Raw genomic sequence first — 14,143 nt, forward strand, 5'->3', positions numbered from 1 at the left:
TGTATATTTCTAAGAACAAGGCTATTCACTTATGTAAGCACCTTAAGTAGTTACCAAGTTCAAGAAATTTAACTTTAATATAGAGCTTAGAGTCTATATTCCAGTGTTTTCATATGCCCAATAATATACTCTTGAGCCTTTTTTCCTCCATTATTAGATCCAGTCTATAATCTTCTATTAAATTTGTCACTGTCTATTTAGTTGCTCTCTTTTTTAAATTGTAGAAACCTGTACACAACATAAACTTTCCCATCTCAATCACTCCCAGGCATACCATTCAGTGGGATGAATAACGTTTTGCTACCCTTACCATCATCCATTAGCAGAACTTTCCTATCACTCCAATTATAAACCCTACATCCATTATGCATTAAATCCCCATTTCTCATCCCCTATGCTTGGTAACCTGTACTCCACTTTGTCTATCTTTTTTATTAAGATTTATTCACATACCATGCAATCATCCAACGTATGTAATCCATTGATCACATTACCATCATACAATTATTCATTCATCACCCCGATCAATTTTTTTTGTCTTAATCAAATAAAATTTAATACTTTGTTTTGGTTCCAAAATTTTTTTTTAATTCAATTCTATTGAGATATATTCACATACCATGTAGTCATACAAAGCATACATTCAGTTCACAGTACCATTATATAGTTGTGAGTTCATCACCAAAATTAATTTTTGAACATTTTCATTACCACACACAAAAGTAATAAGAATAAAAATTAAAGTGAAAAAGAACAATTAAAGTAAAAAAGAACACTGGGTGCCTTTTTTTTTTTTTTTTTTTTGCCCCCATTTTCCTACTCATCCATCCATACACTGGGCAAAGGGGAGTGTGATCCACATGGCTTTCCCAATCACATTGTCACCTCTCATAAGCTACATTGTTGTTCAAGATTCATGGGTTCTGGGTTGTAGTTTGATAGTTTCAGGTATTTACTGCTAACTATTCCAATTCATTAGAACCTGAAAAGGATTATCTATATTGTGCCTAAGAGTGCCCACCAGAGTGACCTCTTGGCTCCTTTTGGAGTCTCTCAGCCACTGAAACGTATTTCATTTCATTTCACAGCATGAGGATTTTATTTTATCTTGTAAATCCCATCAACATGAACAGGATGTGCCCCATGTAATGAAACCCTGATTAGCTTCTGTATCTGTGCAATAATGGTTTGTTCCCTAGAATCTATCTCTCACATTTATTAAATGTTTTTCCGTATACAAAGGGATTGATTACAGAGGTTGAATTCTCCCATAGAAAAAGAAGCTGAGGAGTCAGAATTTGGGGAGGAGAGCAAAGTCGTACTGACCTGTGGAATTTGCCTTAGAATTGAATTGACCTCAATGCCACATCTTAATTTTGAATTCTGGGAAGTTTTCCATTTAATTCAATGTGAGTTGGCCTTACTCATTTCCATTTTATAAATGCTGTTAATTTCCATTTATTGTTCTATCAAAATATCTTAAAACATTTAAATTTTTATTGGTATGTGATTTTTTTACTTCCCCAGTTACTTCAACTCTAGAAATGGGAAAGAGGAGAAAATAGCATTGAATCTTGAGATGTTTAATATTGTCTCAGGAGTACCCTGCAGAACATAAGAGGAAGGAGTGACTAGAATAACTTGAATAAACTCAGAAAACTGAGATATCAGAGAAGTCTAGAAAAAAGACAGTTACCAAAAACGGGTCATATTGCAATTGTTCTTTGGTTCCAAGTTATGTACTGAAAACCAAAGACTGGATTTATTTAGAGGAAGCTTATTGGATATGGTAACATGGTTTAAGAGAAATCTTTAGTGAAGTTAGTCATCATTTGAAGCAGTGTGAGGAAAAGGTAAAAATGCTCACTCAGTTTTATTCTGCAAGGAGGAATAGTATATCAGGCATGTGATGGTTAGGTTCATGTGTCAACTTGGCCAGGTGATGGTGCATAATTGTCTTGTTAAGCATGTACTGTCATACCTGTTGCTGCAAGGACATTTCGTGGACTTTTTTTTTTTTAATTTTTTTTTTGAAATAAATTCAAAGTTACATGAACAGTTGCAAAAACAATACTAGCCCCATACACAGAATTCCATCATACCCTGACCCCCTCCCATGATAGCTCAATCCACCAACTTTAACCTGCTGTCACATCGCTGTTTCTTTCCCTCCCTCCCTCTCTATCATCCATCATCTATTGCTCTGTCTTCTGCACACATCCTTGACCATACACTATAATTCACATATACACTTCCCATGAACAAGAACATTCTTTTATGCAATCCCATTGAGCACAGCTAAAAAGTACAATAGATTCACCAGTGATACAAAGCTTACATTCTATTTTTACATTCTATATTTCCTTTTCCTTATGTCTCAGCTGTGTCCCTTTGAGCCACCTGTCCTCTATCCTCCAGTCCCATCCAAGTTCATCCTTAGCATTCAATTGTCATCTAATGAGACTTTTTTTTTTTTCAGTTGTGGAAACATATATACAGCCTAAATCTTTCCATTCCACCCCCTCCCTAACCTTTCATTAGTGGGATTAATCACGTTTAGAATGTTGTAATGCTCTTTCCCACCATCCATTACTAGAAATTTCCCTTAACCTCAGACGGCAACTCTACACTCATTTCTTAACTCCCCATTGCCCCTTCCCCATTTCTCTTAACCCAAACTCTACTTTTCCTCTCTATGGTTATTTTCTCTGATAATTTCCTTGTGTTTACTGTGGGCCTTAAAATTAACCTCTTAAATCCATATCAATCTTGTCTTTCTTTCATACAACCTTCACTTCAATAGGACACAAACTATGTTCCTGTACTCCTTCATTCCCCCACCTTTATATAGTTGTCTAAAATTACATGTTTTACATTGAGTTCAAAACCACTGATTTGTCCTTAGAGTTTGTGTATTTTATATCATGTAGGAAGTAAATAGTGGAATTACAGTTCAAAAATTATTGACTTCTGTTTGTATTCCATTGTGGTTGGAGAATGTGCTTTGAGTATATTCAATTTTTTTAAAATTTCTTGAGGCTTGTTTTATGTCCCAGCTTATGGTCCCTTCTGGAGAAAGCTCTGTGATCACTAGAGAAAAGTGAGTGTCCTGGTGATTTGGGATGTATATGTCTGTTAAAATTCTCTATATCTCTTTTTCCTTTCCCTGTTTCTCCGCCAGCAGGGCTCCCCTCAGAATCTGAAGTAGGGCAGGTCTTTCATCAGCAAAGTCTCTCAGCATTTGTTTGTCTGTGAAAAATTTAAGCTCTCCCTCAAATTTGAAGGTGAGTTTTGCTGGATAAAGTATTCTTCGTTGGAAATTTTTCTCTCTCAGAATTTTAAATATGTCATACCACTGCCTTCTCGCCTCCATGGTGGCCTCTGAGTAGTAACTACTTAGTCTTATGTTGTTTCCTTTGTATGTGGTGAATTGCTTTTCTCTTGCTGCTTTCAGAACTTGCTCCTTCTCCAGTATTTGAGAGTCTGATCAGAATATGTCTTGGAGTGGGTTTATTTGGATTTATTCCATTTGGAGTTTGCTGGGCATTTATGCTTTGTGTATTTACATTATGTAGAAGGTTGGGGAAGTTTTCTCCAACAATTTCTTTAAATACTCTTTCTAGACCTTTACCCTCCTTCTCTTCGCCTTCTGGGACACCAATGAGTCTTAAGTTTGGACGTTTTATTTTATCTATCGTATCCCTGAGATCCATTTCGATTTTTTCGATTTTTTTCTCTATTCTTTCTTTTGTTCTTTCCTTTTCTGTTCTGTGGACTTCTAGGACATTGAGATGTTGTTCGGCTTCCTCTAGTCTTGTATTGTGAATATCCAGAGTCTTTTTAATTTGGCCAACAGTTTCTTTTATTTCCATAAGATCTTCTGTTTTTTTATTTACTCTTGCAATGTCTTCTTTATGCTTTTCTAGGGTCTTCTTTATGTCACTTATATCCTGGGCCATGGTCTTCTTGATGTCCTTTAAATCCTTTGCCATGTTTTCATTCCTCGATTGTAGTTCTTTGATTAATTTTGCGAGGTATAGTGTATCTTCTGATATTTCGATTTGTGTGTTTGGAGTTGGATTCTCCATATCTTCTGTTTTTATCATATGCATTAAGATTTTCTGTTGTTTTTGGCCTCTTGGCATTTGTTTTGCTTGATAGAGCGCTTTCAAGTTGTAAAGAAAAAGGGATATCGATCTAATTTTTCAGGAACACAGTTTGATAACCTACACTTTAACTAACCAGCAGATGGCATCTGTGAGTCACCTATATCCCTCAAGTCAGTTCTCAACCTTGTTCCTGCGGTGTGTGGGGAAATGATTCTTGTGTGTTGAGTTGGAGAACTCAGTTTGGGTGTGTTGCTGGAGCTGTCCACCCTGAATGTGGGGTATGTGTACGGGTGGCCAGGGAAGAAGGGCAGTTTTAATGTTCAAATCCCCCAGGATCCCGGAGATTCAAGGCCACCGCAAGAGTCTAAGCCTTCATTTCAGTTCAGCCCCAGACCCTCTCTCTTGCTGATCCACAAGCCACCGGACTTGGCGTAGTGTCCCTGGGTTCTCCGAGTGGGTTCCACCTCCCAGCCGCACTCCTCCAGGAGCTCCGCCAAGGGAATGCCATGCTACGTCACCAGTGCACGCCGTCCCACAAGGGAAGCCCTGGGCCACCAGGCCATGCGGCGGTGCGCTCTCAGCCTGAGGCAAAAATGGCCGAATGGAAGCATCTCAGTCCCTCCTCCTCACACAGTTCCTCCTTCCCAGCTCCGGGACAACTGGCGGGGCTCTGGGCTGTGGGCATGGCCCTGGGCAGGAGTTTATCCAGCCCTCTCGGGGTGTCAGCTGCTAGCCGTGGAGTTTCTTTCTGCTTCTGGCTCTCCCTTCCATTCCCCCAGACCCAAGGGTATTTGCTGCGGGCTGTCTTCCTGGCCAGACACCGAGATGCCGGCCCAGCCCCCTCTTGCTGTGTTTTACTGCGTGGTTCCCACAGTCGCAGATGCAGCCGCTCCTGGGTTTTTCCCTTTTTTTTTTTTAAAGAGCCAGCCGGTCTCCAAAGGCTGAACCCGGGCTTCCCCAGCCCGCCGCGCGGCTGCGGGTCTTCCAGCCAGCTTACTCACTCGTTTCAGAATGCCAGCTCCCAGTTTCACCAAGGATACGGCCCCTCTGGAGCTAGGAGCCCTCGTCCAGCTGGTACATCACCGTAACCGGTATTCTAGGTCACTTTCTGGTTTTTAGCTAGTGTTTTTCACGGAGCCGTTTTTTTCGCCCTGTCTCAGCTAGCCACCATCTTAGTTTCTCCTTCTCGTGGACTTTTATCATCAGTACATTGATTGCATCTATGGCTGATTATATCTGCAGTCTTCTAAGGGGAGTGTGCTAAGAAATTAGAAAAGTTTAATCCATTTAGTTGAAGGCTTTTAATGGGGAGGTGATAGTTTCATCAGTCAGAACAGAGAACTTTTGTCTCTACTTCAGCAAGCCAGCCTCTTATGGGGAATTCATCCAAGAACTTCATCGGTGTTCCAGCTTGTAGCCTGCCCTATGGAATCTAGACTGATACATCCCCATATTTGCATGAGACACTTTTATTGAATTTCATATTATTTAGAGATATCTTTTGTTTCTGTTTCTGTAGAGAACTCTGACTAATACAAGGCATAAGAGAGGAAATTGGTACAGTTACATTTTGTTTCAAAATAGAAAAGAAAATGTGTTAAAGTGATGAGGGGATTGATTGTGATAAGAGGAGAACTTGCTGGTAAGGATTTCAGTTTTAATAACTAATATGGTTTCAGAACAAATGGGATGAACAGGAATTCACATGGAGACAGTCAGCTTAATCATTCATTCCCTTAATCATTCCTTTGATCTTGGGGCTTGCCATTATGAAGCTTGTTACTGCAAAGAAGAGGCTAAGCCAATTTATAATTTTGCCTAAATATCACCCCTAGAGAATCTCTTTTGTTGCTTAGATTTGGCCTCCCTCTCTAACCCAATTCTGATTCCCATCCCACTCTTATGTGGGAAATGACTCCCAGTGGTGTAAATCTCCCGGGCAATGTGGGACATGGCTCCTGGGGATGCGCCTGGACACGGCATCCTGGATTCAGAAAGCCTTCTGAACCAATAGAGGGAAGGGAAATGAAACAAAATAAAGTTTCACTAGAGGAAAATGAGTGTCCTGGTGCTTTGGGATGTAAGGTAGTATATACGTCTGTTAAAATTCTCTATATCTCTTTCTCCTTTCTATTGTTTCTCTGTTGGTAGGGCTTCCTTTAGAATCTGAAGTAGGGCAGGTCTTTTATTGGCAAAGTCTCTCAGGATTTGTTTGTCTGTGAAAAATTTAAGCTCTCCCTCGAATTTGAAGGAGACTTTTGCTGGATAAAGTATTTTTGGTTGGAAATTTTTCTCTCTCAGAATTTTAAATATGTCCTGCCACTGCCTTCTTGCCTCCATGGTGGCCGCTGAGTTGTCACTACTTAGTCTTACATTGTTTCCTTTGTATGTGGTGACTTGCTTTTCTCTTGCTGCTTTCAGGACTTGCTCCTTCTCTTCAGTATTTGAGAGTCTGATCAGAATATGTCTCGGAGTGGGTTTATTTGGATTTATTCTATTTGGAGTTCGCTGGGCATTTATGCTTTGTGTATTTACATTGTGTAGAAGGTTGGGGAAATTTTCCCCAACAATTTCTTTGAATACTCTTTCTAGACCTTTACCCTTCTCTTCCCCTTCTGGGACACCAGTGAGTCTTAGGTTTGGATGTTTTATTTTATCTATTGTTTCCCTGAGATCCATTTCAATTTTTTTTATTTTTTTTCTCCATTCTTCCTTTTGTTCTTTCACTTTCTGTTCTGTGGACTTCTAGGACACTGAGATGTTGTTCAGCTTCCTCTAGTCTTGTGAATATCCACAGTCTTTTTAATTTGGCCAACAGTTTCTTTTATTTCCATAAGATCTTCTATTTTTTATTTACTCTTGCAATGTCTTCTTTATGCTCTTCTAGGGTCTTCTTTATGTAGCTTATATCCTGGGCCATGGTCTTCTTGATGTCCTTTAAATCCATTGCCATGTTTTCGTTCCTCGATTGCATTTCTTTGATTAATTCTGTGAGGAACTTTGTTTCTTCTGATAACTTGATTTGTGTGTTTGGAGTTGGAGTCTCCATATCGTCTGGTTTTATCATATGCATTGAGATTTTTTGTTGTTTTTGGCCTCTTGGCATTTGCTCTGCTCGACAGGGTTCTTTCAATTTGTGAAAAAAAAAAAAAACTATCTAATTTTTTCAGAAACACTGTTTGGTGACGTACACTTTCTCTAACCAGCAGATGGCGTCTGTGAGTCACCTATACCTCTCAAGTCAGTTCTCCACCTTGTCCCCGCAGTATGTGGGGAAACGATTCTCGTGGGATCTGGCAGGAGAACTCAGCCTGGGTGTGTTGCTGGAGCCGTCCTCCCTGAATGCGGGGCGCTTGTACGGGTGGCCAGGGAGGAAGGACAGCCTCAATATTTAAATCCCCCCGGTTCCCGGAGATTCAAGGCCGCCGCAGGAGTCCAAGCCTTCATTTCATTTCAGCCCCAGCCCCTCTCTCTTGCTGTCCCACAAACCACCGGACTTGGCGTAGTGTCTCTGGGATCTCCGAGAGGGTCGCCCCACCCAGCCGCGATACTCCAGGACCTCTGGGGGGAGTGCTGTGCCACATCATCAGTGTGCGCCGTCCCTCAAGGGAAGCCCCGGGCCGCCGGGCTGAGCCGGCTCGCTTTCAGCCTGATGCAAAAATGGCCGAACAGGGCGTCTCCACACCCCGCTCCTCGCGCAGTTCCTCCTTCCCAGCTCCGGGACAACTGGCGGGGCTCTGGGCTGTGGGCACGGCCCCAGGCAGGAGTTTATCCAGCCCTTCCGGGAGCAAGCTGCTAGCCGCAGGGTTTCATTCGGCTTCTGGCACTTTCCTCCGTTCCCCCAGCCCCAGGGATCACGGATCTTTCTCCAGAAGGGACCGTAAGTTGGGACATAAAACAAGCCTCAAGAAAGTTAAAAAAAAAAAAAAAAATTGAATATACTCAAAGCACATTCTCCAACCACAATGGAATACAAATAGAAGTCAGTAATTTTTGGACTGTAACTCTACTATTTACTTCCTACATGTTATAAATTACACAGTCTCCAATGACAAATCAGTGGTTTTGAACTCAATCTAAAATATGTAATCTTAGACAACTATATAAAGGTAGGGGGATGGAGAAGTATAGGAACATAGTTTATGTGACCTATTGAAGTGAAGGTGGTATCAAAGAAAAACAAGATTGATATGGATTTAAGAGGTTAATTTTAACCTCCACAGCAAACACAAAGAAATTATCAGAGAATATAACCATAGAGATGAAATGTAGAGTTTGGGTTAAGAGAAATGGGGGAAGGGGCAATGGGGAGTTAAGAAATGAGGGTGGAGTTGCTGTTTGAGGTGAAGGGAAATTTCTAGTAATGGATGGTGGGAAAGAGCATTACAACATTCTAAAGGTGATTAATCCCACTAATGGAAGGCTAGGTAGGGGGTGGAATGGGAAGATTTAGGCTGTATATATGTTTCCACAACTGAAAAAAAAAAAAAAAGTCTAAATAGATGACAATTGATTGCCAATGATGAACTTGGGTGGAATTGGAGGATAGAGGACAGGTGGCTCAAAGGGACACAGTTGAGACATAGGTAAAGGAAATATAGAATGTAAGCTTTGTATCATTGTTGAATCTTTTGCACTTCTTAGCTGCGCTTAATGGGATTGCATAAAAGAATGTTCTTGTTCATGGGAAGTGTATACGTGAATTATAGTGTATGCTCAAGGATGTGTGCAGCTAGCTCTCATGTTCAGAAGACAGAGCAATAGATGATGGATGATAGGGAGGGAGGGAGGGAAAGAAATAGTGATGTGACAGCATGTTAAGGTTGGTGGATTGAGCTTTCGGGGAGGGGGTCAGAGTATGATGGAATTTTTTGTATGGGGTTAGTATTGTTTTTGCAACTGTTCCTGTAACTGAGTTTATTTCAGAATAAAATAAAATTTAAAAAATGAGTTAAAAAAACAAAACAAACAAAAAATAAAGTTTCAGTGGCTGACAGATTTCAAATGGAGTCGATAGATCATTCTGGAGGTTATTCTTATGCATTATATAGATATCCCTTTGTAGTTTGTAGTGTATTAGAATAGCTAGAAGGAAATATCTGAAACTGTTGAACTGCAATCCAGTATCCTTGATTTTAGTAGATGGTCATTTAACTATATAGCTTACACAGGGTGACCATGTTGATTATGAATAACTTTTGGCTCACACTCCCTTTATCCAGTTTATGGGCAGATGAGTAGAAAAATGGGGACAAAAAGTAAATGAATAATTGGGGGAGGAGGGATATGAGATGTTTTGGCATTCTATTTTACTTTTACTTTTATTTTTATTCTTCTTATTTGTATTTTTATTTTGGAGTAATGAATATGTTCAAAAATTGTGATGAATGCACAACTATATGACAATACTCTGAACAGCTGTACACTTCAGGTGATTGTATGGCATGTGAATATATCACAATAAAGTTGCAGTTTAAAAAAAAAAACTATAGGATTCAGCCTAAAACAATAGCTTAGTAATGTTCTGTGTTAGATGCAATAAATGCTCAGATGCAGTAAATGCTCAGATGTGGTATGCTCAGATATTTATTGACTTACTGGATAAATGTAGGGACATTAGAAATATTGTACTCAGGAAATATATGAGATAAATTAATCTTTTTCGTCACTGTTAGTATGTGGATTAAACTTAAAAAAATACATAATTCTCCAAGTATATTTAATACAACCATTTTTCTTGACTACAGTTACAAATGGATAAGTTAATCCTACCTCTTCTTATGACACATCATTTGTCCATGAAATGCATGTAATTATTAATGATGTTTTAGAGGTTAATTTACATTACAGATGTATGTTCACATATAAATTATGAAATGTAGCTTGTCATACTGATGATTAGTTAAGGTAAAAGATTTCAGCTGTCACTTCACAAAAATATCACACCAAGCAAATAGATTTTCTCCCAAATCTTTTCATTTTGTATCTTCTCAACCTCCTATGAGGATCCTGGGACATGACAATGACATTATATACTTCTGCTATTCTGATGCAGGGTGTTTTCATGATTAGTTTTGCATGAAATTCCTCCAAATTGATCAAGATTTTGAATAGTTCAACCCCATAATTAAATGTGTTGTTTCTTGGCTGATATCCAAATCCACTGGGGTGAGAGCTAGACCTCAACGTTCTGGGAGTTACACCGTTATAGCTCACATGTGAAAGAACCAAGATAGTTAGGACAAGTGGACCTAGAAGAGCAGGTGCAGGGTAGATCAGGGAGGGAGAGTCCAGAGGACAGTGATGGATGTTGGAACCAGTGATATAGCATCAACTGAGCATAGTTATATCTGAGAAATTCTGGACTGCTTTCTCTGATGGTTGAGACCTAATTCCAAATGATGCATGGTTTAGTATTTCCTATGTTTTGAGATCATGGAGCGAATAAAAAGTATCTGAACACCACTGGATAATTAATAGATACACTTCAGCAATGTTCATCTTCTTATCTGTAAAGTGAAGTTGTTCATATCTTTGTTATTTGCTAGGGAAGCCAGTGCATCCTATGTCTTTACCCTGGGAGAGATGTCCCCCTATTTCCTTTGGAGCACACTTCATGTTCCTGTTGATTGTACTGGGTTTCCTCCTAAAGGGTTTGTGATTCATGACAGGTGAGTCTGCGTATAGTGGTCAAGACTTGAATCTGAAGCCTTATATCTCCTTTCTCAGTTTTTCTTACCAGCTGCTTGTATAATTGTGAGTGACAATCTAGAAGAACACACTTGTGAGCTGAGCTGTTGACAATGCAACCATTGGTGAGTAGTGAATTCTTTTTTAACTGAAGTTACACCACTCTTGCCAGCAGTTTGGGAGGTTTGCACATTTTGAAGTACCCAAAAAAAGAAAACCAAAATTTTCCTTACAAATATTCCCAATTTCCCATTTCAATTTTTGTAAATCAAGTTTATTCAAATTTAATAAATGGATGCAATGTATAGAAAATATTATTACCTTAGGTAGAATAAAACTTATGATACTATGAAAAATTTTGAAGATTTGAAGAGACCAGGAGCAGTGAAGGGGCTTCTTTTAATCTTGAACAGATAAGATGGAAATATAAGAGGGACAATGAAAACTGGTGTTGTAGGTGCCAGATAATGTTGAGAATGGGAGGTCTACCACAGGAATGGTCAGGCTAGGGCCTTCTCTCAGTGTAACTGTCTCAAGTGTCCCTGACCTTGATCCTGAACAAGCTGTGCTTAACATTATAACGAACAATTGAGTTATTTAGAATTGAGGGAGGCCACACTTACTGATTCACAATTCTCCAGAGCTGTACATATTGCTTCAATGTTCGCTGCCATTTTAGTGAATAGTAGACCATTGAATTGAATTTGGGTAGAAAGTGCTTTACTCGGTGCCTTGGATCTGTTTAGTTGCGTAACATAGTTAAAATAATTTTGGAAAAGAGAGGAAATTTAGGTCATCCCTGTGTGAGAATAATCTAAATTATAGTCATTTTTTAAAAGTAGTAAATCCTGAATATTTCTTGCCTTATGAGTTGTAGCTTTTTTTAAAATTGGTGGAAAAGAGTATTCTAGTTATGGATGCTCTGGAGCAAGTATGATAATCAGCATCAAGAAGTTAATTAGAAGTCTTCTGGGAAATTTCCAGGTGTATATCACACATGTCATGTGATATTCCTTTGCAGTAGAATTGTATGTATTCAGAATGTCTGTGTGTGAATGGATACAAAAGGGAGACAGCAGTTCAGCATTCAATGATCTTACTTGAACTCCAAACATCTTTCCAGCATTTTGAACACAGTCTCTGCTTCATGAGGGCTGTCATTTTCAACACCAGGACTTTGGGAAGGATGGCTTTCGTGTGAACCTAAATTTCTGTGATATTTTAGGAGTTAATGACCTTCAAAGATGTAGCTGTAGACTTCACTCAGGAAGAGTGGGCATTGCTAGACACATCCCAGAGAAAGCTATTCAGAGAAGTGATGCTGGAGAATATCAATCATCTGCTTTCATTGGGTGAGTCTCTGAAAATTTATCCAACATTAATATGTATCAGTCAACTGTCTAATCTGCCTTCTACCTGTGAATCTATCATATCTATCATATATCATCTTCTATTTATTTCAGGTATCTAGGCCAGCTTCTCATTATTGTATAACCTTTTTATACTCTTTGTTTTATTTTTGAATTTTGTATTGTGTATTCATTTAAATTATTTTATAACATACAACCACTGAAATGGAATGTTTTCCAACTTTTCATTACAACTGCTTCACCCCTATAGAATTTAATCATCTTGACCACAACTTAATGTCTTTTTTTTTAATTTTTTTATTGTGAACTTTAACCTATATATTCAACTGTGATAACTTTCAAAGTATGATTTCACAAGTAGTTAGCAAATCTCAAAGAATGTCATGGGTTACAGTTCCACCATTTCAGACATTTCCTTTGTAAAATATAACATATGTACAGAAGGGTGTCATCTCTCGATGTGCAGCTCAGACTTAATGTCTTTCTCGAATCTCATTCTCCAGTACTCAGCAGTGCTGAGAAGTCAATGAGTAATTTTTGAATGGATAAATAAGTGACTAAACATTTTGAAATAATTATTCTGCTCTAAGAGCTATACTGGGGCCTCGGAACATAACAGTAAATACACCACGTATATTTTTCACATAGAAACTTTGATAGTTTTGTTGGAGTTTATGTTTATTGGATTATTTTTGAAAATAATAATCCACAGGTGTAGAAACATAGAATTTCTCCCCCATTTATAATATGGGGGATTCTTCAGTCTCTCTTTGAACTTCTGCAGCAACAACCATAGGTCCCAGGACCAGTGTAATGAGAACATAGTCAAGAGTTACCCTTTTGCTGGTGAAATATTCTCATTGTTCTGTGTTCAAAATACTTTTGCCTTGCTGACCTTCAATGCTGATGGTTTTCTTTGGTAGCCTCCCATGGATTTCTTAAAGTACTATTAACACTTAACTCAAATTCCAGGTATCTTTTTTCCTACAAATAGGATGTCAGGTCTGCAAATCAGATGTGGTTTCCCAATTGGTACAAGGAGAGGAAGTGTGGAGAGAAGGAGTAGGATTTCTCCAAAACCGAACTCCAGGTGAGTTTTAGGAACCTATGCATCAGTAATGGAAGGGGCCTTGTCAGTTAGTGAGTAGGTCCTTGGAAATATCAACTTCAGGTTTCCTTCAGTGAGTTATGATTTCTGAAATGTAAACAAGAATACTGGGGAAGTTTTCTTCATTTATGGTTGTTATTCTGTTCAGTTATCAAGCTCTATTCAAGTGTCTTTGACTTTGAGAAATGGATATTCATATACTGTTAGAATTATAAATTCACATAATGAGCCTTGTCCTTGTATTACTTTTGGAAGATTTTTCCTCTTTTTACCTCCCTGAAATCACATAATATTTTTATTTTTCTCTTATTTCAATCCTGGAAAACTTTCTGGTTAATGTCCTATAATGTTTTCTTTTGCCTAGATTATTCCATAATTTGATATTCTCTCCCAGCCAAGTGGCTAGCTTTCAAACATACTGAGAGAGGGATATTTGAGACTTTTCAACATTTTCATTCCTGGAATGCTTCTCTAACAATTTATTGCTTTTTTTTAACCCAATAATTCTAGGCAGGAAAAGTGCCAGTAAAATGCAAGAAATCATATCCCTGCAACTTTCCAACAGGAAAGAGAATTCTAACCTCTTGTCATTGGTAAGCTTCGTTGGTGTGTATCTTAGTTTTCCAGAGATATCTGGGGATTGACTAAATTAGGAACCTTGCTGTAATTAATGTTGGGTTAAATGCTAATCCAGCAAAAATCTGTGATAGTTTGAATTTAGGGACAAATGAAACAAAACATAAAACTCGAAGCTGAGTTCTTATAAAAAACATGATTGCATAAATGTGATTCACATACCTAAATTTTGAAAATCATGAAATTCAAAACTGACCAGATAGCTGTGCAATTAGGATTGTATAATGGAG

At 38.5% G+C, this 14,143-nt stretch overlaps 1 protein-coding gene across 9 annotated transcripts in view; it reads left to right on the forward strand.

The window, feature by feature from the left end:
* LOC119534679 (zinc finger protein 596-like) overlaps positions 1 to 14,143 on the forward strand; it is a 74,060-nt gene that overhangs the window by 51,799 nt on the left and 8,118 nt on the right. For 7 of the 9 annotated variants that reach the window (XM_037837294.1, XM_037837292.1, XM_037837296.1 and 4 more), the window contains 4 exons: positions 10,839 to 10,924; positions 12,025 to 12,151; positions 13,164 to 13,259; positions 13,788 to 13,870. In XM_037837294.1, coding sequence (XP_037693222.1) covers positions 10,913 to 10,924; positions 12,025 to 12,151; positions 13,164 to 13,259; positions 13,788 to 13,870 — 318 coding nt within the window. In that variant the 5' untranslated portion in view covers positions 10,839 to 10,912. Of the gene's footprint in view, positions 1 to 1,369; positions 1,410 to 10,689; positions 10,925 to 12,024; positions 12,152 to 13,163; positions 13,260 to 13,787; positions 13,871 to 14,143 lie in introns of those variants that run through there. The other 2 variants (XM_037837300.1, XM_037837299.1) reach the window with 2 other exon arrangements.

The sequence above is a fragment of the Choloepus didactylus genome, chromosome 5 (genome assembly GCF_015220235.1).
Source record: "Choloepus didactylus isolate mChoDid1 chromosome 5, mChoDid1.pri, whole genome shotgun sequence".
Taxonomy (NCBI): domain Eukaryota; kingdom Metazoa; phylum Chordata; class Mammalia; order Pilosa; family Megalonychidae; genus Choloepus; species Choloepus didactylus.